Source organism: Dermacentor variabilis, chromosome 10, assembly GCF_050947875.1.
Source record: "Dermacentor variabilis isolate Ectoservices chromosome 10, ASM5094787v1, whole genome shotgun sequence".
NCBI lineage: Eukaryota > Metazoa > Arthropoda > Arachnida > Ixodida > Ixodidae > Dermacentor > Dermacentor variabilis.
This window is the reverse complement of record NC_134577.1, coordinates 18,092,605-18,120,239: the sequence shown is the minus strand read 5'-3', so window position 1 is coordinate 18,120,239 and position 27,635 is coordinate 18,092,605. Positions and strand designations below refer to the sequence as shown.

General features: G+C 42.5%; 1 protein-coding gene across 2 annotated transcripts in view; it reads right to left on the bottom strand.

The window, feature by feature from the left end:
* Window positions 1-27,251, bottom strand: part of Zir (dedicator of cytokinesis) — a 70,666-nt gene extending 43,415 nt beyond the window's left edge. The window contains exons 1-18 of one of the 2 annotated variants that reach the window (XM_075671799.1): window positions 27,163-27,251; window positions 26,871-26,958; window positions 25,491-25,669; window positions 24,286-24,517; window positions 22,445-22,678; window positions 18,745-18,830; window positions 16,986-17,052; window positions 14,490-14,639; window positions 12,360-12,422; window positions 12,072-12,243; window positions 11,238-11,258; window positions 10,717-10,844; window positions 9,848-9,941; window positions 5,474-5,757; window positions 4,783-4,853; window positions 2,544-2,688; window positions 1,942-2,130; window positions 280-555 (exon numbers count right to left, since the gene is read on the bottom strand). In XM_075671799.1, coding sequence (XP_075527914.1) covers window positions 280-555; window positions 1,942-2,130; window positions 2,544-2,688; window positions 4,783-4,853; window positions 5,474-5,757; window positions 9,848-9,941; window positions 10,717-10,844; window positions 11,238-11,258; window positions 12,072-12,243; window positions 12,360-12,422; window positions 14,490-14,639; window positions 16,986-17,052; window positions 18,745-18,830; window positions 22,445-22,678; window positions 24,286-24,517; window positions 25,491-25,669; window positions 26,871-26,958; window positions 27,163-27,203 — 2,520 coding nt within the window. In that variant the 5' untranslated portion in view covers window positions 27,204-27,251. The remainder of the gene's footprint in view (window positions 1-279; window positions 556-1,941; window positions 2,131-2,543; window positions 2,689-4,782; window positions 4,854-5,473; window positions 5,758-9,847; window positions 9,942-10,716; window positions 10,845-11,237; window positions 11,259-12,071; window positions 12,244-12,359; window positions 12,423-14,489; window positions 14,640-16,985; window positions 17,053-18,744; window positions 18,831-22,444; window positions 22,679-24,285; window positions 24,518-25,490; window positions 25,670-26,870; window positions 26,959-27,162) is intronic. The other variant, XM_075671800.1, reaches the window with a different exon arrangement.
* Between the last annotated feature and the right edge of the window lie 384 nt (window positions 27,252-27,635).

Sequence of the window (27,635 nt, the reverse complement as noted above, 5' to 3'; positions counted from 1 at the left end):
AATCATATTTTTAAATATTGATCAACTCATATTAATAAAAACTCGAAGTATCACAACATTCGAAAAGCAAATATATTGGGAGGAAATCCGCAAAGTGAAGAAAGTTTCATGACAGGGAAAACAGTTGTCCACCCGAACGTGGCACTAAGCTACAAAGTTTGTATGTCAATTCACTCTTGCCCAGTACACTATATTCCCTTTCATTAAACTTTGTCCACCTCAAGCATTTCCGCAGAACTTGTTTCCTTGAAAGAAACTGCAAGGTACAGTTGCACTAACCACCACTGAATCAGCCACAGCAGCCAGTGCTTGGAACGCAGCCTGCCCAAGGTTGAAAGGTTGGCCCCCAAGCCGAGGCGGCTGCACAAGAAGCCGCACGAGTGCATCCAGAATGGTTGGCAGGAAACGGACAAGCGGGCCCGGCTTGCATTTTACGAGCTCCATAAGGCTAGCCCGCAGCATGGTCTCTGCCGTCTCGCCATTGAGAAGACGCTGTGGCACGTGGCCGCACTCGACAGCAGTGCAGAGCTGGAAGAACCGGTCTAGGTGCTCATCCTGGGAGAGACCAGAGAGTAACAATCTTCAGACACTACCATAGGAGCAAGAGTTGAGCAGGTTATGCCACAGAGAGCTTATAATCTTTTCCTAATGAAAGTCAGCATCTACTTGCAAGTAAGACAGGACAACAAAGGGCCCACATTCGACATACACAGGCGCTGAGCTACAGCTGCTTAATTTAGAAATGTTAAAACAAGATTTCCAAAATTCCAGATGGGAAGGACAAAAACAAATTCACATCCAAAGATGGTCATCTGGAAACTCAGTTTTGTTTTCATTGATCAGAACATTGGATCAGTAAGTCACCAACTTTCAAAATGGTTGTTTGCCAAGCATGTTGGTATGATGGCATAACATGACAAACAGCTAAAAAATTGGACTAGATTAGACACAACACCTATGCTGCCTGTTTCTCTCATTTCATTTTTGCACTGTTTCCCGCATGATCTCATTACCAACTTTGTTGTGAGTTGCAATAACAAAACCAGTGACAAGCCCAACCGGTTATGGCTTAAGATACCTTTCACAGGTAACCACTGTAGGCTACACATGTTGCTCCACTTCTGCTGCAGTTGTTTTCACCACATGGTAACAAGCATGACATTTGGGGGAATTTCACTTGTTAAACATCACCTTGCCATTACAATTTATTAGCAATAACAGCACTGGTTTGTGATAAAGTGGCTGGCCACGATATATAAAATATATTCGTTATTTTAGGTATACTAAAAGGATGAAGACGACTCTCTGTACAAGGCAAAGAAACAACAAAAGCAACAATTTATGTGCTCTGACTGGGTACACTGCAAGCCCTGTGCCGATGCCTGGACTACTCACTGTCTACAATATACTTGTGCTGCACCTAACACAATTTAATGTATGTTAACAGTGAATCAGAGGTTGTGTCTTCACTGCCTTTCCAATATTACTTTCCTTTTTCTTGGAGTTTCTTTCTCGTAACATACAACCAGAAATCTGGCCTGTTAAATTTTCCTAATAAAGCAGCAAGAAATTTTCTTTATAATTTGCCGGTTTCTTGGTGATGCTATTGCACTCCGACACTTTTTACAGTCTGTAGGTTTGAACTTTGTTAATGTGAAGGCCTTAAATTGTACTTTAGAAAGGTATGGTGCACAAAGCATTAGGGATATGAATGGTTTAAGTGAAGTAATCCTGAAGTAATTACTCACTACAGAAGGTCACCTCCCCATACTAGGGAGTCCTTAGTTGATAATGCTGCCGATATAGGGACTAGTTGCTTCTTTGCTGGCTTGTTCACACTACTGCGACTATGAATTTCGTGGAAAGTAAGCAGCATGCCACACTTTTAAACCGTATATTGCATTGCACTCAAGTGAAAGAGGAATGCTGTTACTTATGTACCTGAGGATGGACGGTGGAGACTGGTTGTAAGGAAATGTCAAAGAGCCCCTTGTGGCCGTCGACCCACTTGGTGTTGGGAATCTGGACGCTAGGTGTAAGGAAGGAGTAGCTTGCTGGAGGGTGCTCCAGCATCACTGGCAGCAACTGGTCTCCCGTTTGCAGCTGCCCGTCATGGTACAGCGGCAACCACTGCAGGAAATTGGTCGACTTGAAACAACTGCACTATCACAGGCTCTTCACTGCGCAATTTATTAACAACACATCTTAATCAGGATGTTTGGCTGCGAAAAGAGACACACTTAAAAACAAAAGGGAGCAGGCCTGCATTCAGCATTATGAAAGGTAGACGGGAATGGGAGCAGTAAATACAAACCCAGAGCATCTTTATGTGTGTTGCCTGTTCAATTATTGTAATAGCCAGACACTTGCAGTGAGCTCCATGATGTCAAATCAGCAAGTTATAATAACGATTACATGCAATAGTGACATTACGTCTAGTTCCATAAGGGCTCTTCTATGTGCTGTACGGATTTGTTTCACTACAATGCACACTCATGCATGTGGCCAATAGTTCCAAGGTGCACACATTCAGTCAAACCCACAGTGTAGCCAATAGGAGTTTCAGTTGGCGTGGTCTGCTCCACTTTGCGTTGACAGCTTATGTGGTAGAATGTGAAGAACAGGTGATGTCTGTCCGTGAGCTTGGCCGGCAATTTCACCTTGACCTCATCGTGGAAGTCAGGAGACCTGAAAACATGAGAACAGCAGCCATGGTAGCCAAGGAGCAGATGTGTTGCATGCAGATGCTCATGTCAGAGATACTGCATCCACATGTGGCTTGCTACCATTACTTTAACAACTTTTATGTCCATCATGCGCAGCCAAAGTACCTTTTCTGTCCTGCATAAATCCATAGTACTGTCAAAGCTATAGCTGCTGCCCCTTTCAAGACCCATTGGCGTTGTTGTGCATCTTATAGGAAACCTATGGTGTCCTTACAATGACAAATTCATGGGGCCTCTTTTAAGTACCTTGGAGTCATGAAGGCAAAATTTCTTGGTCTTGCCTTCATATGCACTTCACTGTTTTCTGAGCCACAAAGGTGAACCGCAGCTTTGAACACTTTTGTGTTTTTCCATATTACAAACTTGTAGTTTCCTTGCTGCAATGGCAAGTGTAGCTTTGCGTTCCTTCAACCAGGAGTCCCACCGTATGCAGAGAAGTCATCATAAATGTTTGTTCAAAGAATGACACACTTTTCATTTTGTTTGCATAGAAGACCACCCACCAATGAATGTGACACAAGACTAATGTAGCATGTGGCCATCGAGCAAGTGCAGCAAGAGGCTCACGTGCACGACTACCATGGTTTGGTGGCAGCTCACTCACTTCACTACTTGACACATCCAGGATCAAATCCAAGAAAATCCTGGGCAGGCTTCTAAATTTTATTTAAGTGCTGAACAAAAATGATGAGAACCACCAAAGCCAGCACTTCAAGTGAAGGGAAGAGCTGATAACGCCTCTTTCAACAAAAGAAGTACTATACTTTATGTACACTTTTCTTGCGACAGCTGTACAAGCTTGCTGCCTTAGGTGTGCGTTTAAGTACCCACGAATGCAGGTCACCACAAAGAAGTTTAACCTCGTAATAACAAAATCGACGGCAAATGAGAAAAAATTCACTTTCGCAAGAATTTCATTGTTCTGAAATGAGACAGCACAGATAGGTAATGTGTCGCAGAATGAAACATTACTGTCAAAATTCCGTTAGCCTACTTTGGCAAGCTTTTCTCAAGGATATAGAACCGAACTGCCGACAGTACAAAGTGCGCAACATGCGTCGATCAGCAGTGGCAGCACTGCCGCAGAGAAGTATTCTTGGTCAATTGCTTTCGGAGGTACGATCACTTTTGCGAGATTTTGTGTAACTCAGCACTGGACGCAGAGCAACAGCGCTCCATACATGCAGCAGTATTTCTCTAGTGCACGCTGCCGCTTGTAACCACCGACGCATTCAATGCCAAGCACGAAAGTGATAATATGTTGTATACATGAAGCCAATCGATCGAGATTACGGCCCTTACACACAAATCTATGTCCGGCACTGAACCCGCACGATGCCTGATGAGTGGCACCAAAACCAGCATTCTTGAAGCAACGGATACGTATTCCCAGATGATCACTCAATCACGGCCAGATGCGTGGTACTTCATGCAGTGACCGTCATGTCAAGTGCCATAAACAATCCTATGTCGGTGGGAGGTGGCCTTCCTTGCTTTTGCTGCATTTTTTTTTTCACCAAGATGCACATTATGCACTGCACTAGGTGCGCAAAAATCGTCGTAACATGTCAGTAGCGACATGCGTAGTAGCAACAAACAAGATGGCGGCCATGACGTATTTCCATCACATGCAATCGCTTCCGGCACTTCATTGTTTTTGTGAACAAAAATGGTGGCGCCCCCAATTGTCATGTCGTGGTATTTTACACAATTTTAGTGCAAAGCAATCACATTTGAGGTCATTCTGGAGCCTGCTAGCCTTGCGCGAGAAGGTAATATGCGGGGTTATGTTCCGGCAAATTTCGTTGATGCGGGATTGTTGTACAGCGACATTTCGTTGTCGAGAGGTACGAAATGCATTGAATCTTATGGGCGTTGGCCAGGGATATGAAAATACTTCGTTGTCGCGAGAATTTCAGCGTTGCGGGATTTTGTAATAGCAAGTTTCGACTATGATTGCATACAAAGTGCAGTACTGAGCAGACAAGTATTTCATTCCTCTGAATCAAAAAAGAAATAAAGAAATAAACAAGGGAAAGAGCTGCCGCCTCCTTACTTGTTGTGATATGTCACCGTGGTGTAGACTTCGGTGACAAATTCAGGACAGCTTGATTTACCAAAAAGCACCTGCAAAGAAACAGAAGATTATGTGGATCCCACACACTATATAAGCTGATACTCACTCACCAATATTTTTGCAGGTAATGTACTCACTCCCACTTTCCAGCACTCACTCAAGCTCATGCTTATGCCCACTCATACTTACCAACACTCACCTGCGTTTGCAATAACTTCCATTCACACTTCCATTCGCATGTGCCCGGCGTGCCCCCTACGACTGTGAGACTTATTTCCACACCCGTAATGGCTTCCATCACATTCTCAACATCAAGAAGCTGTTCGTCTCACAGTGTAAGTAGAAATTCAAATAGTGGTGCACGTACTGTGAATTACAAAATGTAACACTTGACATTTACCACATCTACACCCTTCGCAAAGACACAATCAAGTGCGCCTCCCAATTGGGACATTGGTAAATCTCCTTTGAGGTTTTAATAAGTTGCAAAGGAGCAAAAACTTGCGTAGTCCCAAGGTGCAAATATAAATAAATTTGTAAATCCATAATTACTTAAAAGCCAATGCGACTGAACCTCACCTTCTGTGCAGTCTGTCTCTTATCTTGCCCCCCCCCCCCTACCCTCCCCAACATGGTTTCCGTTCTCAGCATAAATAAAACGGACACTCACAGGAAGAGCGCAGGTAACCTCGTCCTCTCCACAGAGGAGTTGCACGCGGCAAGCAATGTTGCGCGCTGAGCCTGGCCGGCCGGCAAAGTTAAGTGAGCGAGGATAGATGTAGAGGAGGTTCCGGTAGATGTACTCTGGCCTGAGGACATCACGCAAGGGAAACTCGAGCATCTCCTTCGTTGGGCGGCCTTTCTCATCCGGGTATGGATGAAGACGCGCCAACTCGGGGCTTAGGCAGTACCGTACTTCCTCCGCACACGGGGATATGTCCAGGCGCAGTGTGCCTGGAAAAATGTGTACAAGTGGCATCTAGTAGCTGTCACATGGTAGGGGTGGGTGATTGATCTACAGTTCAACCTCTCTATAATGAAATCACATCCAACATGAAAATACCTTCGTTATATCCTAAATCAGTATAAGCATACAGTCGAAACCGACTATATCGAACCCGTTTACATAGAATTATTCTATATATCGAACAATTTGCGGACAAGGTATAGTTACAATGAGTATATATAGCAAGAATTCCGCTTACATCGAACAAAAATAGCAGCGACTCCCGATATATCAAACATCAAGCGGAGTAAAGATGCCCCCAGAAGTTGGCTTTCCCTTGCAGTGGCAGGGAAACCCGGCGGCACGGCTCCATCCAACCGCTCTCCCTACCGTGACCACGCTGCGTTGAGCGAGCCGTTGACACCCTCCTGCAAAAAACTGATCCTGGCCCACCCACAGCACTTGCTCAGACAGCCAATCGGAGGCTTTTGTGCTCTCGTCGTGCAAGATGGCGAAAGTGCAAGTTGTCTCGCTGCTTTTCTGGTTCATTGTGCATGTGTGTCTTGTGGGCTTTCTCCCGCACTGTTGCCGTGATGAAGCGGCAGAATTCGCCTTTCGTCGTGAAGCTCGAAATCACAAATCGGGTCGAACACGGTGACAAGTCGGATGTCGCCGCAGCGTGAAAGATTCCGAGGAGCACTCTAGGCACAATCTTGGAGAATAAGGAAAGATTAGGGCTAAAGTGGCCAAACTCGCGACCCGGTGCCCGTGGCGCCCGATGCGTACGCATGGCCCTGTACGAGTGGTTCATCCGAAATTGCTTCAGCCGTGCCGGCTTCCACGTGCTCGTTGATTGATGAATGCAACAAAGCCGTTGCCTGTGTTGCCGAAGTTTGGAGTGAGCTGTAAGAATTTCCGGAAGCTGTTGACGAATCAACGGTGGATGAGTTCATGAGTGCAAATGACGGCTTCGCGACCACAAGACAGCCCAAAAACGAAGACTACATTGCCGACATCGTACCGAGCACAAGTGAAATCGGGCACAATGAAGAAAGCAACAACAGTCCTTTGCCCACGTCCTCCGAAGTGATTGGTGCGCTCGCACTAGTCCGGTGCTTCTGCGCGAATGCGGAAGGTTGCGACCTCAGCTGCTCCAACTCTTTGGACAATCTGGAGAAGTGCATGCATCACAGGCAGCGAAATTGCCTTAGCAGAAGAAAATGCAGGACTATTTCATGCGAAACTGAGTTAATTCCATCAATAAAATGATTTTATAAATGGTATGTGCTTTCACGACATCCAATTATTTAGCAGGCTTATATTAAATTATGCTCTATATCGAACTGACAGGCGTTTTTTTGCGAGTTCGATATAGCCGAGTTCGACTGTAGTATATTGTTATGTGTTAATATTGGCGAGACACATCTTCTATTTACTTTGTTATATCTGATAATTCACTATATATGTGTTCTTTATCTTGGGGTTCGACTGTACAGTCGCCGACTGATTTTTCGGACTCCAAAAATTCGGACATGCTCGATTATTCGGTCTGCTTCACGGCACCACTATTCTCCCCATAGACCATAATGTATAACAACTGTCGAAAGTTTGGACACCTTGCAACCTCTCGTATGATTTTTCGGACACTCCTCGAGCCAACTCGATCGAGAGCACAATGCCCCGACTCTGACTGGTGCATGGTTCGGCTTGCTGAATGCCATTTTTGTTTTGAACGGAGCCTCCTTGCTGCCCCGCGAAGTGGCGCTACGGCAAATCCCCACTCATCATCGTTTCTGCCTGGTTCGTGGCTACAGCAGTTCCGGTCTTGGCTTAGTAAGCCATGTCAAGACAATCCAGCAGCTGATTTGTTTCTTTTCTCGTGCACGACGCTGCGAGTAGGCCACGTTTTTCGTTTGTGCGACTGGTGTCGGCGAGACGGCGTGGTGATATTTGCGTTGTGTGCTGTGTCTAGGTTGCGGTGATCCAATGCGGCATACGGAAACATCACGTCAAGTGCCTAATGGCGCCGACAGTGCCCATGCAGACTGTGCTGGGGAATGCCAGCAAGCGGGTGCCGGGAGACCTAGGATTTGTCGCCTTCCGATGTGCTCCCTACTGACACCAAAAATGTTCTGCCGAGACCTGCGCAGTGGTTGCATTGCGATTCTGGACACCATCTCATTTGACAATTTCACAGGTGCTGACAGTGCTGTAGTGACATGCGCAGAACTCGACGACGACGAGATCATTCGTCAGGTTTCTGCTGCACTGCCAGACGATGACTTCGAGTCGGAAGATGACGCATCATGTGCTGCGCTGCCGTCACGTGCAGAGCGTGCACAAGCAGTGACTGCGCTTTCAGCCATACGACCCTCTCAGAGATCCAGGCTTATCTGATTGCGCATAAACGGAACAGCGTGCAACGGTGCATTCACGACTTCTTCAAACCTACTGCCGAGCCCGAATAAGTGCGTGGAAATAAAGGATTTCCTTTTCTTTTTCCTAATCTGATTTTTCGGACACCTGTTTATTCGGACATTTCCGCAGTCCCCGTGAGGTCCGAATAAACAGTCGGCGACTGTATTAGAGTATTTTAGCTCCGCGTTGTGGTTATGCTGTTACTGTAACCAGTACCACTTCCCCCAACTGTGAATCTGTTGTAAACCACATGATTGTGTGTTCAGCAGCAGTAGGTACCCGTAATAATTTGTTTATTTATTTATTTTCAATACTGCCAGTCCCATTAGGGACCATAGCAGGTGGACATACAAAAATGAAATACATGGTAATAAATAAATGTGCATGCACAAATTGCGTGTCAATAAGCCAAACAAGGAATGCAAATAATGGTACAATGTTACAATGGTTACAATAATAATGGTACAATGGTTATACTAAGCTAAAATGCTCTATTAATTCCAAGATAGTGAGAAGTCAGGCCTGCTGGTGATTCATGATTAGACATTGTATGTGTCTAGCTCCTATCCGTTTTGTGTTACTGTGCTATACATCTACTCATACTTTACTAACATTTAAGGTAATCAATTAATGCTTTGTAACTGGTTAATCAAACTAAGGTGTCATGAATTAAAGGAGCCTAATGTAAACCTTTCAGTATTCTGCATGCACTCTTCTGGGTGTTATTTCTGTGCTTAAATTTATGCATACTCCATGGCATCAAGACATTCACTGCAGCTGTCCTTTCTGTTTGGTGACAGCAACTTTAGTAAATACATTGACAACTGCACGGCTGGGGAGCTTACAGAAAGATGAGAAGGTGGTTTGTTTGTAAATGCCACAGTTTATACACAGAGTACATTCTAAGTGCCCAATTGTCCATGACTTTCCCATAAAGATAATTTCAAGTCTAATGTAAAATGTGTAGTTCTGCCTCCCTTCTAATTTTCAAATATAGCATACATAAATCAGAACAACAGATTAACCATTGTTTAACAGACCAAAGTTCGGCAATTAATGAAACGCAGAAGTTAAACTAATACCAATCCCTGTAAGTTGTAAAACTTACAAAGTGTTTTTGTAGAACAGCTACAGCGTTTAAGTGGTATAAAAAATTTCTAAATTCTGTGATTTCCAACCGTGTTTGAGGAAAGCAGAGGCTTAAAATCAAATTCAGCATCCACAATCAATAGTGTGTTAAAAACACTCGAAATGCAAATATCCCTTAAATTCAACAAATTCATCCAACTCGCATCAGCAGACATCCAGTGAAACTATGTGTCTAGTGGCACGCATTAAATATTCGAGTCTAACCATAAGGCGACTGCTGGTCAACCCAACTATAATATAGCATACCATTATACTTTAGGAAATACATTTGTGCCACAAAGAGTTCGCTCAGCACAGTTCACTTGGCAGACATGGGAAGTATGGAAGGATAGAAAGATGCTGCTACTATATGCTCAAGCTTGCAGATGGCATGTTGTATTGTGCAAGTTCTAGCATGTAACAAACACTCAGTCTCATAAGCAACTAAAGCTAACAAAGCCCAGGAAAAGGCAAAATGCTGTCAGACGGAGACACCTGTCAAAGCTGAAGATTTCTAATAGTCTAGGATGCAACTAAAGTTAGGCAGCATACCTGGAATGCTTTTGAGTCTTTTCAGCATTGAGCCTGACCGCTTGAGGTCCACAAGGAACTTGTACAGATCTTCATCTCTCAGTCTGTCACTTTCCTGAGATACAAAAAAAAAAAAAGAAAAGATGTGAACAACTGATAATTACAGCAATACGAGAAATGAAAAAAATAACTAGGATTTTTGGTAAGGCAGTGCATTTAGACTGTTTATTAAAGTGTGTAATGCCGTAATAATTATGCATATTCCTAGCAGCTTAGAATGTGAATGCCTGCAGCTATGCAAAGGAAGAAAATATATATATCAGAGTTATCTTCAATAGAAATAAAAAGCCACAGGGAAAATGTAGACTTGAGTACTTATGGCTAGTGCCTACAATGAGATGTCCTTCTGATATATGTTTCAGTTTCCGAACTAAAAAAAGAAATCAGCAAGTCAATAAACAATGTGACAGGAACATCAAAAACAGCAACGTCATGTGTAAATGGGAAAGCAGCTGATCATAGGAGGAACTTTGTTAAACTGTTACTATCCAGCAAAGCTGAAAAATAATCTGCATTACGAGCAATTTTAGGTCTACCACTTTACTTTATTAATATTTGCCTATCCTGTCTCTTACATAAAATTATGTGCTGCGCTGAAATCTACTTTATTTTGTAAGTGAGGGTTACAAAATGAGTGTGATAGGTATCTTCTTTTGAGCACATCCAAAAATGAAGAATCAAGGCTAGGCTCGAGCTGCAAAAATGAACTTAGTACTTTCACTCAACAGTCAACCTTTATTCTAGAAATCATGCCTAACTCAATGATTCAAAGATCCCGCACAAGCTGGTGCAATACATTCTGTTCGGAGCTGTTGGGTACAGGGCCTCACCTGCTTGAAAAAGCTTGACACAGTGAGGGTAACTGGGCGAAAAGTGTCAAGGCTGTTAGCAAAGTCATCCGGAGACCAGCTGCGACGCTTCTCGGATCCAGCCCGACGTTCCAGAGAGCCACGTCGACCTGAGAGTATTTTTGATCACCCGCTGAAGACTTTTCTCATCTTGCAACCATGCTACAGCCATTTCTTGACGAATGTATACCAATTTACAGTTGCATGCAAACAGTACAAGACAAAAACAGCAGATAATCTCCAGCATGCACACAGCAGGCAGAAATCAGACTGTGGCTTAGATATGATGCAAATACAGTTGCATGATGACAACACGGTTTCCCAAAACTTCACAACGCATTTCAAAAGCATGCAATGCATAAAGAAAGACATTAAGATTATGCAAACTATCAGGAAGCATGACAGTTCAGCAGTTGCAAGTACATACACATAAAAACAGAATGCTACCAATCAAACTAAAGCACATGCCATACCACTCCATACCATCCAAATGGTGAACTCACCGACAACGATTCCAAGGTTTGCTTGACAAATAGACCCAAGAGCATATTAACAAAAAGTGCATATAACATGATGTATCACAGTGCAACAAACTTGTCTACACGGGGTGGAAAACACAAATTCATTAGAAAATATAAGTAGTTTCGATTGAAACTGCTAAAATACAAACCATCAGAATAATATGATACTTGAAAGCAATCTTAACCATAACTAATCCTGAAATAAAGTAGGGCGCACAATATTAGCAAATTGTGCTTACTACAACAGCTGTGCTTTCACACATACCACAGTAAACTTGTGTGAAATAGATGCGCAACAACCACAGAAGGAAGACTTCCTCGTCTTTCTTCCATGGCTGTTGCGCACCTGTTCTGTTTCACACCAGTTATAATGTACGAACTAGCCCAGCAGCAAGTTTTACTAAGTTATATTTCTTCTATAGCAGGTCCTGCCTTCTGTACCTGTCTTTCTACTACAGAGATGCCCCCTTTTTTTTGTTGTCTTCCTCCTGTGGTTGTTGCATATCTATTTTACACCAGTTATGTACCAACTAACCCAGAATCAAGTTTGGCCACAGTAAGACTGTGTTCTACTAAACTAGAAACTATGCTAAGCTAAACAAGCTAAATATGTACTATATTAGAAGGCTTGTTACAAGCAAAAACGCACCAAACCTCTTTTTACTCTTCAACAAACAGGGTTGTTTCAATGCTGTACAAATGGTGTGCAATGGCCACTGCTAGGCATTTGTTGACACCATGAGGAAAAATCCACACAGCTAAGTCCAGAATTTACACAGTGATTTAAACATTGCATGTTATCTGCAAGGTCCTCACCCAGGGTGTTATTTGAGCCAATGCTATCTCGATCGCTGCCACTGTCCTTGTCGAGGCTGTTGACCCCTGTCAGCACATTGAGCAGGTAGACTGCTGTCCACGCAAAGGGCATGCGGTACTTGCCCAGGCGCTTGCATGTTGCCAGAGCGTTGGCACGAACCTTGTCCTTGTTCTGCATGTGTCATATAGTTTTCCAGTCAATGCTAACAAATATCAAAGCAAGGCACTGATGCGGCATAAGTATAACACAAGAATTCTTCTCAAACTCAAAAGAACTTTTGAAATTACCTTTTCGTCCTTCATGTAAGGCTCTGCACATTCATTGATGTCTCCCTGTAGAACTTTCTCAAGCTGAAAGCAAATAGAAACAACCTTATTTCCGATTAGGCACTGGCTGAGGGCAGATCAGGCACAATATAAAAGTAGGCACAAAGACCAAGAAGATATAGCCAGCCTTGCAAAGATAAAGATGTGAACATGCACAACAGAAACACAACTAAATCAAGCATTAAAGGGGTCTTGAAATGGTTCTTGAACATAAGAAAATGTTGCTATCTGTAGACGAGGCTCCTCTGAACATGTAAGCCAAATGTTATTCCACTGCACATAGCAGGAAATTTACAATCACATGCCAAAAATAAATAAAAATCGCTTGTTCTTTCCTTCACAATGTCGTTAGCAGCAGCCTCCCCCCCCCCCCCAGACTTGTTCATCCACCATCCGCGCAAATGCATGCAACTGGGTCATCACACTTTCACTGTCATGACACTAAAACTAAAGCTAGTCTTGCGACGGGTTGCTCAAAGCTACAAGAAGCCACCAATGTTCATCTACGAATGGCAACAGGAATGAGAGGCTGCAGTACAGTGCATCGCATTGGTGGCAGCCATGAACAACTTCCATGCAATGCCATCCTGTACCCTCACTTTCGTTTGAGAGGCAGTTGGTAAGCTTTCCGAGTGTCGTGCAGCTGCTGTTAATAGATCTGCATTGATTCAGCACCCCATAACTTTAGTCACGAACACCTGATGAAGCTGTGTCAATTAGGCCTAACAACTCAGGCAGTGTTTGCTGCAAATTCACCACTGGCCAATGTGATAACGGATTGCAATCTGTTGCGGAAAGCTTGCCGATAATATGTTCATATGGGTGGCTCATCAATGCTCGGTCCCAAAATCCCGCATGCGGGTTAGATTGATGGCAGTTGAAGCAGTGTGAAGTTTGTCGCCGTGTATACAACACAATCTGCATGCCTATTGGCGGCTAATCAGCCCAACTTTCGCACATGCTTTCGCACTTTGCAAAATACACAATGCTATTGTTGCCGTTTCCTCTGTCTGCGTCGCATTATCATTTCGATCGGTTCTGTCTGCCCAGACGAACACTATCGACAGTGGCGGCCCCGGCCGACATGGTGCCATTGTGCAAAACGTGGCCTTCAGGCACTGTGTGTACAATCCTGCATAGGGCCAACGTTGGGGAGTGCTCGCAGTGAGCAAAGTCTGTGACCGTGTCAACTGGAGCGGCCCGTCTGTGGTGCGCTCAGTGCTCCTTCTATGCCGAAAATGGAGTGAAACGCTCACGTGGGTGGCATTGAGCATGAGGAGCTCTGAGGTGCACATGACACGAGGCACTGCAGAGGTCTCCACATTGAAGATACCCAATATCCAAAAAATCGAATAATAAATACTCAATTCAGAAATCAAATTATTTGAATGTTCACTATTTGATTCAATTCATTCATATTGGAGTACTTGCACGCCACAATAACTACCTCTAACACTACTTATATTTGAAGTATACAGAAATCTTGTGGAAGGAGATTTGTGAGGCAATGTCCTTCAATAGTGAGGTCAGTGAGGTCATTCTATGATTAGTTAGAAAAGTATTTCAGGGCCCCTTTAGTATCCTGTAAAGTTTCCAATGTTAGAACTCAGTTGGATAGAAACTACATGTGTCACTCATAACAGTGAAACCAAAATTCACAACTGCCACTGATGCCAATGATATGCCTAACTTAGCTATCATGGTTAGTTATTGTCACTGCTTCGAGCAGCATAACTTAAGGCCCAATCAGGTCCCTTCTACTAATCACGTCCTTAAGCTGTTATTGCATTATGCTACATCATTTTCCCTTCTAGATGTTTGAGGAGGCTGCAAAATATGGAATAACATATTCAACTGTCTTTCTTCCATAGCTCAGCAACCTATAGCAGCAACGCCCAATGCAGTAAAAAGGATGAAAGGAAACCTTGCATTGTTACTGCAGCACAGTTCTAAACATAGTGCGACCTGGACTTTTAGGCTGAAATTAAAATAAAACCTAGTGTTATAACGAACAAATATAATAATCAGCAACCACTTATTCAGACGCAGCACATCCTAGCTCATGCTCCACTGTAAAAGGTTATTCCTTACCTTGATGACTAGAAACAGGTCAGGTGATGGGTATGTGATGTTGAAGATGCAAGATCGACAAAGCGTCGAGATGTCATGGTAAGGAATGTGGTCAGAGAGCATCCTCTTCATAGGTTCAGAGTTCATGTCGAAGTAAAAGTTCTCCGAAACCTGAGAGCAGGCAGGGCAAGAGAAACCAAAAAAAGGAAATTTTACATATTCAGTAGGAGTGTGCGAATAATAGAAAATTTTGAATATGATCGAATATCATATTTTTAATATTCGTATTGAATTCAAAAACTAAGTATTTAAGAAATTTTGAATATACGATTGGATGTGGATATTCTACACGAATCAATTATATTGCTGGCTGTGCGGGAGAAAACATGGTTCCTAACGTTTATTTCTATCTAACCTAAGAAACTGTCTCTGATCTTGTGCTGAATTTTGCTATGATTTCATGCTACTCCGAAATTTCACCTGTAAACACGCTTAGCCACTACACATCTAAGCTTTGCAGAAAAGCCAGCCCCTCAATAGCAAGTGGCACAGATTTGTGAACAGCAAGGGTGCACTCTTTTGCAGGTTCCACCCCCAATTCTGAGCTTATTGCTTTATAGCAAATGTGATGAGCGACAACTGCCACAGGGTCAAATGCCTCTGAGCCTACGAGAAATTGATGCAGTATATTAAGGCACAGGTTGCCAAGAATAGACAACTAGAAGAAATTATTCAATTTTCCAAAACTAACATGAGCCAAATACACAATCTTTTAGTATAATGGCTTACTAGTTTAATATTTTTACCAATGACAATGTAATTGCAATGTTTGAACATGTTAAAATAAAGCAACTTGCTAATAAAATGCACATGCACATCATTATTCAATATTCAATTCGATATTCAATGCTAAGTATTCATATTCTCTTTGAATGCGAAAATTTTGATATTTGCACACCCCAAATATTCAGCTACTATAGTTTAACAAGCACTGCAAACTAGTACAATACGAACCACTTCAGAACGAAAGCTTAACGAGGACAAACAATGTCTATGTGTGTAGCTAAGGTCGTTAGCCGTAAACAAGGGACCCATACTTTCATTGAGCAATTGAAAGCTTACCATTCAAGAGTGTCCATGACCACAATTTATCAGAAAATGCACGAAAAACATTTAAATACAGTTATTAGATATGTGCATACCCTAAATTAAAAATGTACGGACATTGGCAATGCTGCAAACTGTGACCAACAGCAATAGTGCATTGCAAAAATTGAACTTGCAATGAGTGGAGGTGCAACAGCAAGAAAAGCAAGTTCTTCTCCAACGATGTGATTACAAATATAATCAAATGTTTGCAAACTGTGACACGCTTCTGCGAAAGTTATACAAACCTCAATATAGCAAATTATAGGATATAATGAAGTAAATCTTAAATTTTCTCACCAATTTGAGCATGTCATGAATATATGCTCGTATTACAAGTTATAATGAAAGTATTTTCACGTCGTACACAACCTCGTTATCTTGAGGTTTGACTTTAATTCTGCTTGCAGATGCATTTCTCTCTCTCTCTCTCTCTCTCTTGCTTTGTCTTCTTTTGCTGTACATTCAATTGCATCGTGGCAAAATACCTTAGCCATATTAGGAGAGCGGGCCTAACTGCTGGGCAGTGGCATTACTGAGACAGGCATTCTGAGAAGCCCTAAAGCACAAGAGAATGGAAACAACACACAATCAAAAGAGCCTGAAGGGGGGGAAATGAAAAGCGCATAGGAAATTACATAGGAAGATTTTACGAGTAGACCACCTCTAATTATATAGTCTAATTGTGACCCAACTTCTAATAATAAATTTTTTATTCTGATTCTGATTCTTTACGAGTATTAACTTATGTGTTCTTTTAAACGTGACATGATTAAGGGTACTAATCATATCATAAGCATCGCGAACTTGCAGCGAAATTCTTCTTTTCGCCTAAATCCATATACGGAACACTGGGAAGTCCCACGCCCTCGGACTAACTATGGCCTTCAAGCACTCTCCTACTGTCTTCCCTCTACACTTAACAAATATAGTCTAAGTGATGTAAACATACGCCATATATCCAAGAGCACATTACTGCAAAAATTTCTGTGAATGATTAACTTTTTGGTTTGTCGGTTGAAAAGTATTTTTTTGCTATTTCAAAGTTGTCATTTCTGGTTTTCTTGCATACATGTATGCGGATATGCATGTGCGTATGTGTATATATATGTATAAATGTGTGTATATATATGTGTCTGTGAATATGTATATATTGACCCTGCCACAAGTATGTACTACGAATATCTTGCCATGTTGCTGCCTGTTGTTCATGAGGAGGTGGGACTAGTCAAGCTGCCATTATGCAGCTTTTATCCTGCCATCCCTACCGCTTTGTATATATCAGTGTACTTATGTGGTAAAATAAACTTCTTCTTCTTAAAAAAAAAACATAGGAAATGTATGAGTTCCAAAACCACAGCTCCAGCTCACCTTCTTTTTCTCTTTGGCATCATAAATGGCCATGCTTCCAAAGATTGGCTCAACCTCCAGCTCAAGTCTTTAAAGAATGACAAACATGTTCAGCAATGAAGACAAAAACGAGACAAAAAGGCACAGGCAGGTTGCATCGAAGTGTAAGTACAACATGCACAGCAATAACATTGTCGGAAAAACTGTCTCTATACATATGACCATCACACAGAATATAACAAGCAGCAATAAATATGGCGCCCATTAGGCTCTACAGTAGATTTCTGTTAATTCGACTCGAATTAAGTAAATTTTTTGGTTAAACCGATCCCGACCGAAGGTCCTGGCCAGCACCCACACACTTCTATGGGCCCTAACTGCCATTATTTCTATCTTAAAATTGGCCTTTGCCGGATATGCAATTTGAACTTGACTGGCCAGCTTCGCCGCAACACAGCCGTGTTATGCGTTGATGCATAGGAAGAATGGAAAGAGGCCACTGTCACAAGACATAGTACACATTTCTTAATTATACAGGTGCGCACGCACCAGCTCCGGTGACAGTACATGCACCTAGACACTTAATAAGAATGCTGGCATCCTTTCAATGCTGTTCCTGACGTTTCTGTGGCGAATTGAACATCCGTTTGGCCAACAAGTGTGTCTTGTATACGAGACCGTTAATCGGGCCTCGTATGTATTCCTAGATTATGTACGCGAGCACGCACTATGCACCGAGAAGTGGAGAAAAACCATTTGTGTTTTCAGAAAGCTAGCGAAAAGGAAGGCTGTAAAATGAAAAAATGCACTTGCCATCCCTAGCCTGCGAAAGTGGATGCCCAGCGACATCTGGTTGCATAACCCCCTCAGTGCTGTGGGGGTTATGCAATGTTTTATTGCTTTAATGTAATGGTAGCAATGGTCATTTTGGCAGCATGCAGCCGCTGGTTGTATTGCCGTTTCTTTTCCCCTTGCCACCCCTCGTATTCACGCTGCTCATCAGGAGTCTTAACTATGCGTTGACTACCCATAGCAGTGCTGCAACAACAATAAAATCAGTTGCTAGGCTGGTTCTTTTGTATATGAAAGACTACTGATGTCACCCTCCCGTCGCAAGCTGCCTTCGCCACGGCAGCTCGCGCAACAGTAATCTTTACCAGGGAATGCATGTGGGGAATGCTAATTGCTTCACATTGTTATCAGGAGCTTATTATCATCAATGATGTGGTTTAGATGCTTGTTTTGTGCTTGTTTGTGCGATTCACCCAAGCCACCTAAGGCTTCGTTTTCACGTTGTATAGACAGCTCTCATCATATGGGAACCGTAGGTGTACATTTCATTTGCTTTACATCACACATGTGACACCAGTGCAGCTGGATATGTTGCATCGGCCTGCCTCCTCTGACCTTGCTTTGAAAAGAGAGTCAGTCGCGCTTGCTCCTGTCATTCAGTGTGGCCCAAGACATTTAAACAGAAACGTTGTACTCAATATTTAAAAACAGCAAGAGAAAATTTGTTTTGATATGTTGCCTATAGGCAACACTTCTCTATAAAGGGTTAATAAAAGCACAAAGCACATTACACAACCATTACATAAATATAGAACAAAGACGACTAAAAACCGGAAGAAAAAAATTTTAAATTCGTAGATATGAATAAAAGCTAAAAGATAAAGCTAGCAGAAAATATAGCCAGCAGAAAATATAAGCAACAACACTACAGCGCTGAAAAGGCATAGCAGCAAAGTACTAGCAGAGAAAACTGTGAGAGACAACATACTTGAGAGCCAGGCATCGAACCAGAATTCGGTGAGCCATGTGTTCACGTGGTGGCTCAGCAGGCATCCGCCTTTCAATGATTTCCTCCTACAAGTCAAGAAATTATTATGAGGAATTTACCTGCAGGCAATATATAGGCAGTGCAGGAACATGCATGTGGGCACACACAATACCTGTAGAGAATGCTTTTATGTGAAGTTGCCAATGTTAAACAATAATTCAGCTAGTGTATAATTAAGCAGCTGGTCAAGTGGACTGATAAACATAAAGCTAAGTGTTGGCATCTTCAAACCTTTTCATGTAAAATCATCAGTTCGTGGTCTATGACAGCACTGGATGCAGTACAAGTTCATAATAAACTACAGCTAAATCATCATTAGCTGACTTCTGAAGGGAGTATAGATTTGATGTGAGCATTCAATCCAAAATTTGGAGGGCACTCAAACTTTGCCTTTAAGAGTGGAATGAGAGAGCATTAAGAGGAAGCTTTAGCTCGGGCCCAACTCCGACGCGGCCTATTCAAATACATGTAAAACGCAAAAACGTTTTTACGAGATAACCCCTGGACCGATTTTGATGAAATTTGTCGCATTTGAAAGAGAAAGTTAAATTCTAGTGACTGTTGGAAGCGGAATTTCGATTAAGGGCTTGAATTTTCTTAAAACGATTTTCAAATATTTGACCGTTTGAAAAAAATAGAAGCACGAAGTTTATAAATTCATAGCTCTGCATCAAGAACCGATATCGCGGTTCTGTAAACGGCATCCATTAGGTCATTCAAAGCGGACAAATTCAATATGTCATTTTACATCTTACGTGAATTTGTTACGTTGGTTACAACGGTTTTGCAAAAGTTGTATTTCTCTATGAGTAAATTCTTTTTATATTCATGTGTAACATATCAATTTTGTCCGCTTTAGATGTACTATTAGATGCAATTCACAGAATTGTATTATCATTTTTAGTGGTTAAGTTACAGAGTTGTAAACTTGATAGTTTCATTTCCTGAAAATTTTCGATTTTTGCCAATATTTAATAAAAAATTGACGATCTAACTCAAAACTTCGAAACCAACATTCACTAGATTTTAAGTTTGTCTTTTAAATGCAACAAACCTCGTCAAATTTGGTGCAGTGGTTGCCGAGAAAAACGAATTCTCCTTTTACATGTATTTAGATAGGAGCACTTGAGCTAAAGCTTCCTCTTAAAAGATCCCTGGCTGCTTTCTCATGGTTCCCGGCAACTGCAGGTTATGTAACTGTAATGTTTACAAGGAAACACTGGCGGCGAACGCTGTGTACGAAGGCGAGCTTTCTGGCAGAAATGTGTTCTCTTGCGTAGGCCGATCCCGGAGATAGTGTACAGCCGCGCCAAGAAAATTACATCATTTTCAGGTTTCTGTTATGGTCTCACATGTTTAATATTTAAGTCTGAGAAGACGTAACATAAAAGACATGCATTGTTGGTGTTTTGTTTCATGACATTTGTTTGTAAACTGTCATTCTCAAAATTCCGAGGAATAACTTTGTCAAGAACGTAACACAACATAACAGCAACATTAGTGATAGAATAGGGTGGCAATATAAGCTGCACATACCGCATGTCATATAGCAAGGCATGGCATATACATATACCTAAATGTATACGGCAATTTTTGGCACCAGATGCTGATGCCAACATCGTGTTTTCTGCGACACGGTACCCTTAATGTTATTGTGTTAATAGACATGAGGAATATCGTATTTACTCACATCTAGGCCGACCCCGATTCTAAGCCGACCCCCTAAAGTCCGAAGTCAACAAAAAAAGCAAGGACAGCGTTCACAAAATGCAAACAGCATTTATTGAATCTGAACGTGCAGAGCTCATTCAACGTCGTCGTCGCTGCTAGACTCGCCGCTGTGTTCCTTGTCACTGTCACCTTCAAACAGTGCACTATCTTCGGTACCATCAAGCGCATTAGATATGCTACCCTTTTTAAAGGCGCGCGCGATCAAAGTACCTGGAATGTCATCCCACGCTGCAGCTACCTAGCCCGACAGCTGCGATAGCGATGCACGTTTGATGCGGCCCGTTGCCGTTAGCATGTGGTCTTCGTCAGTCAACCAGTGCGTGTAATATTTCCGCAGACGATCCTTGAAAGGTTTGTTGATGCAGACATCAAGTGGCTACAACTGGCCCGTCACGCCGCCCAGTATGACAGTGAGGTCCGTGTTCGCTTGGGCGAGCGCAGCCTTCACGTTGTCAGTCAAAAGCCCATGGTAAGAGTCGACGACAAGGAGTGAGTTCTTTGTCAAAAGGGCTTCTGGATGCCATCAATACACAATCTTAACCCACTCTTCCACCATCGCACCTGTCATCCAGCCGTTCTCATTTGCCCGCACAATGACATTTCTTGGGAAAGTTTCTCGAGCAGGCAGTGTCTTCCTTTTAAACATCATGTAAGGAGGGAGTTTATGTCCATCAGCTGTGCAGCACAGCGTCACAGTTGTGCGCCGCTTCTCGTAGCTCACAGAGCGCACCTTCACCTCCTTGGCACTCTTTTCGTTCACGGTGTACGCCACTGGCATATCAAAATACACAGCCGTCTGGTTGGTGTTGCTGATTTGCCCAAGGTCATAGCCTGCCGCTTCTCCCTTTCGCAGCACGTAGCGCTGAAAAGCTATCAGCTTTTCTTGGAAATTGCTTGGCAGCTTCTGGGTGATTGAAGTGCGACGTCGGAGGCTCAGGCCGAAGCACTTCATGAATTTCTGAAGTCAGCCCCGGCTGGCTTTATAATCCTTTGGCGTCAGGCCTCACTCCCTCAAAAGCTCCCTAGCTTTCGCTTAGAGCACTTATGTTATCACTGGAGGGGCAGCTGCTCTCTGCGTCCGAACAAAGTCGGCCAAAACTGTCTCCACTTTGTGGTGACGGCCTTTCTTTGGTTTGCTAAATGCTATCCTCGTTGCGGCGCACGCAAAAAGCTGCTGTCATTGTCCCCTCCAACGACGGACGTTTTTCTTGTCGACGCTGAAGTCCCGCCCGGCTTGAAGGTTCAACGATGCGGCTATCACAACTTTTCACTTGAAAGCGGCACTGTAGTGGCATCTCCTGCTTGGTGCCATCGCGATAACACCACGCCGCACACCGATAGGGCCGACACGACACAGGTCAAAATGGCGACCTCGCTTGTGTACGGTTGGCTACTGGCATGGCTAGTAGCGGCTGCGATACTGACTTTTCTAGATGGCGCTAGCTATGCACCATATTTAGCAGTTTCAATGAAAAACTGGTGCGTTTTTTAAAATCCTCGAATATAAGCCGACCCTGGGGTTTGGAATACGATTATTTGAAAAAAACTATCGGCCTAGATTCGAATAAATACGGTACTCCAAAACTTAAAAGTGACCTTCACATAGTGAAAAACGCTGATTTACAGTGCAAATTTGAAATACTACTGAACTCTTTGTTAAATTTACTGTTTATTTGGGAATACTCTTTAAAACATGATTTTTTTTTCACTATTTAGAATTGCTCATCCGATTTCCACAGAATAAGCAATCACCAGTTTCAACTCCATCGTGTCTTTTTCTGCAAAGACTCTGACCTTTTATTTTACCAGTTTTACCAGCCACATCGCAGAGAACAAAATCTAATTCCACATCTGCAAGTAATTCGAGGGCTGCGACACAGTGACAGAAGGAGCTGCGGCAAGTGCTCACCTCATCCTGGAGAGGGTACAGCTCAAACAGGGCATCGTGACGCCTTTCGAGACGCTGAGCCGCATTCCGGTGATCTAATTCCTCAGGAGGTGTGCGCTCAAGCAGGGATGGCACCAGTGGATCGGCCGCCGAATTGCGCAGGTCGAAGACGCTGCTGGCCCAACTTCCACGCGGAGTCTCAGCTGCACTGGCACACCGGAACTCCACAGAGGAAATGCTGTCCGCTGGTGAGGGCTGCGTGCAGGAGAATACTTGCTTACAACGAAAGGCTTACGTGTGTGCCTAGAGCAGAATACTCTAGTGAGCTACTCTGTTCCAGGCAGTAAAGGGGAAGTAAGAGCAAGAAGAGGATAATGGGCCACAATGAGGACATATGGCTGAGGCATGGAGGCACATAATCTGTACAAGAAGGAATGTGCCAACCTACACCTTCATAAAATAATGGATGGGACAGTATGCTGCTCATGCAGTGTTGTATTTTTAAAGTTGACTTCTAGTTTCTACATGAGAGTTCATTAGTGATACAAAGCTATACGAAGTTTGCAATTCGGTTGCACATCTACCATTAGTTATCACAATATCTAATGGTATATAGTTACTACAATATCTCATTAAAACAATTACTGTATACCACTTATGTTCGCTCACAACTTGAGTATGCTTCATCAATATGGGATCCCTGGCATTCAACACTAATACACATACTGGAAACTATACAAAACCGCTCAGCCCGTTTCATTTTAAATAACTTCAATCGGACAGCAAGCGTAACACACATGATATGTTTATTAAACCTGCCTCTCTTATCCGACCGCCGAAAACACTCACGCCATTTCTCTTTTTCACAAAATCTATTATCCCCCCATAACACCTTTTTACACTCTCTTTGGATCAGGCCCGCACCTTTCATTTCTTCTCGCCATGATCATAATCAGAAAGTTAGCATATCACATTTCAATACTATCATGGGCGCGAATTCATTCTTACCAGTGACTAGCAAAGACTGGAACAGCTTATCCCCTTCATTAACAGGTATAATTAATCCATTTATGTTTAGAAACGCACTTGAAAACGAACTTTTGTAATATACTTACCATTTGTCTTGCCTCCGTGTATGTATCTTTCTCTATTGCAGCGTTTTCATCAGCATCATGATCAAAAAGTTAACAATGCATTTTGTAAATCTACTGTACATAATGTTTTTCGAACCTCTTAACCATTGTGTACATCACATTTGTATTCGTATCTTTTGTACCTCTGTTTGTTATCATCGGATGTCAACTCAAAATTTGGAATTATTACTGCTGTTATTTTGTTTGAGTTACTTTTACCGATGTTTACTTTGTATTCTCTTAGCCCCTCCCCTGTATTATGTACTATGTACCTTGAGGGTAAAATAAATGAATGAAACTGTCATGGGCCCCAGCTTGGTACTTCAAGTCTCGTAGCAAAATGTTTTCAGCTCCTGCATACAGGTGGTAAGCCCCCGTGACAGATTAAATGAATGTGGGGCGATTAATTAAGAGGTGGAACAAGGGCAAAATGACCGGCAGAGAGCAGATGATATCATTGCTTGGGAGAAAAATGTGAACATGGTCATAATATTTGATGTTTGAGACAAATATCCAGTGGTTCAGTTGAAGTAACAGTTAATGTATATTAAGTCTGGGATGGTAACAAAACAGAAGCAATGATTAAATAAGGGCATTTTGTGGTAGTGTGAGGCTGCAGCTAGCACAGGAAAGGGGTAAATGGAATGCTTTAGGAGAGGTCTCCCTTTCTCTGCAGCTAGCTTGATCATGTTGGGAGCATAAGCAAGAAGGAGAGGATGACAGACTTACCGGAACGTCTTCTCCCTGAGAGAGAGGGGGCTGCTGTGAATGGCGAGACAACTCATCACAAACGTCCACCTCGAACTCCTGCTTCTGTGTGGTGCGCACAACGGCTGCCCTCTCCAATGCAGCCTCCCTGACGATGACGCTGGAGCTGTGGCCCTGGTAGCACCGACTCACCACTACCCAGTCAGAGGTGTAGGTGTGCAGGCATTGCCTCATGTGGAAGTCCAGGTCTTCCCTGCATCAGTGTTGGCGGTAACCATCTCGCCCCATATAAAGCATAAATCTCCGTTCTTTTTAGTTACGTTAAAAAAAGTTTTTTCTGCCAAGAACAATAGATAGCACATCTAACCACAGAGCTCAATGAAGAATCCCAAATACCCTATGCATTTCTTTCATTTTCAAGGTTTCTCCACTGCGTGCTTTCAATCTTTTTTTTTTATATAAGGCTGATTACTACACTACAATAAGATTGATTGCCACACATTTTCCTTGATAACTACTATGTGCTATTATGCGAGGTTTACAGCCGGGATAACCATAATTAGTTGATTTTTTAAGCAATAGTTACTTTTCTTTCACATCCACAGTGACCAATAAAGTGGGAAGCTGATTACATGCAAAACAAAATTCTTAGAAGATGGAAAATATTCTGCTTCATGCATTTCGCTTTTTTTTAAATGTCCATATGATAGCCTCGGATGACACTGGAAAGCGAGCAACAAACATTTCGTGATTGAATAGCTTGTTCTAATGGCAAGTTGGCTGGATATTGTATAAGCCCTAAGAGGCTACGTTCTCACAGAAAGTACTCCACGTAGAGACATGTACTATAGCAAATTTTGCATGAATAAAGCAGGACATATAAAAGCAAGGGTTTATTTTTGTTTACATTTACTATATTTCAAAAGAAATTTTAATTGTGAGGTTTTACGTGCCAAAACCACTTTCCAATTATGAGGCACGCCGTAGTGGAGGACTCCGGAAATTTCGACCACCTGGGGTTCTTTAACGCGCACCTAAATCTAAGTACATGGTTGTTTTCACATTTCGCCCACATCGAAATGCGGCCACCGTGACCGGGATTCGATCCCGCGACCTCATCCTCAGCAGCCCAACACCATAGCCACTGAGCAACCACGAAGGGTTTACTATATTTCAAAAAATTAAGTCTGTTAAGAAACAAGAATAACAGAGGAAAATGGTCTTACGGGTTCTCCTCTGGCACAATGGGCTCTATGGTTCGACATTTTCTCGGAAGGATACCAACTTCTACATCATCAGGGGGAAAGTCTAGCAAGTCACTGATGGCATCACGATCAGACAGATCCTGATGCTGTTGAAGGAACTCCTCGAAGTCTAGAGGCTCAACAACATCAGTGAGAGGAACCTGTAAAGTTGTGTTTAAAGCATATGTTAAAGCTTGACCAAACAGCATTTTTTAAAGCATATTGCCTCTACAACTCAGTGCACTAATATTGTAGTGATTGTGTTAGCAGAAGTTAAAAAATTATGGGGTTTTACGTTCCAAAACCACTTTCTGATTATGAGGCACGCCATAGTGGAGGACTCCGGAAATTTCAACCACCTGGGGTTCTTTAACGTGCACCTAAATCGAAGTACACAGGTGTTTTCGCATTCCGCCCCCATCGAAATGCAGCCGCCATGGCTGGGATTCGATCCCGCGACCTCGTGCGCAGCAGCCCAACACCATAGCCACTGAGCAACCACGGCGGGTTGTGTTTGCAGAAGTGAGCTTGAATACAGTTAACTTCTTGCATCCAAATAATTAGTCAATATCATGTAGTTTACAACATTGACAAGTCAAGAAATAATTGTTTACTGAAAATTTGGTTTCACATTTCTTGCATCTTTGCATTAAAGGCATAAAGTTGCTGAACAGTTTAAGAATTCTTAATTATTGAGTGGCTTTTGTATAGTTTACAAAATTTACACAATGTGGACTACATGTGGAATGACAGATATAAGAATGTCAACTATTTCCTGCCTAACGTACTTGAATATGCAAAGCACCTATAAGCCCCTTAAAAAATATGCCTGATGTAAAACATTTTGAAAAACAAAAGAAGTGAACTTGCTACACATGACAACATAGTGATATTAAAAGCAATAATCCAGGTGTCTGCCTTCCAACTTATTTTACTGAAACACTCCACACAAATTGTTCGAACCACAACTTATATTGTAGTCCAAAATTACAGCACAGGTCCAATCAGAAGTGTTATATGCGACAGATTGACACATCATTATTTTTATGTTTTATTTTCCCCTTTTGATACATTATATCGCACTGACAGTGCCTGAAGGGGATACACACACACACATACATACATACGGAATGTAAAATTTGCACTACTTCCCAGGCAATATATAAACGGTCTTATTTTTATTTGTCGCCATTGTCGGTACCTTCCTAGAGAATACAAAACTGAACACTACATTGCGAGAAAGATGTGTCATTAAAATTACAAAAAGACAATGTGCGCCTTGTTAGGAACGTATAATGGATTGACAGCAGTTTAATTTCGCAATCGTCTCTGGAAAGAACGAGGCAACAAGCAGATACAGACACTGCCTTGTGTTCCGCCAAATCCATGAGCGAAATCTCTCTCCGCTGCAGTACTCGCAATCTGGCGTCTGACATCCGCGTTCGCTTGTCTGCAAGGGAAATAACGCACAAATGTCACGCCAAAGCGAATGCAAAGTGCCACGGGAGAGAGCACAATGTCCCAACGCCCAGCCCTATTAACACAGGTTCTGTGTCAGCAGATAGGACCAAAAGCATTGGTTTTGTACATCACAACATAACACATAAGCAAGCTCGGCGGCATATTATCCGGGAAATCGTCAAGCATGCCTTACTTGCTCAGTTTCTGAACAAACGCGCGCTGGCCAGACGCCATAGCGGCTTCGGGTGCCTTCGGTTTCTTTGGCGTGCTGCGCTTTTAATTGTCGCACTACACTGTAACAAAAATAATGCAGCAATAAAATATAAAGTTAGCCTCCGAGATTCCTGACACTTTCATGGCAATCTTGAAGACCATATTCTAGAGCATTTAGTGGACACAATATTAAAAATACAATAATACTACAAAAAGATTGTCTAGTAATATGAGCTTGTCGTCATAATTATTTTAGTAATTCCGACATACATCTTTAATTGAAATCGAACACTAAACAAATCCGGTTGTAAAACCGGGGCACTTAAAGGGTAGCCCTTGACGCAGCGTAGCCAGGCACAGCAACGTAATAAACGAAAGCACTTATTACAGCTCAGCATAAAACGTCAAAAAGACAATAAACTTCAGATAAACAACATTATATCAACATGCAAA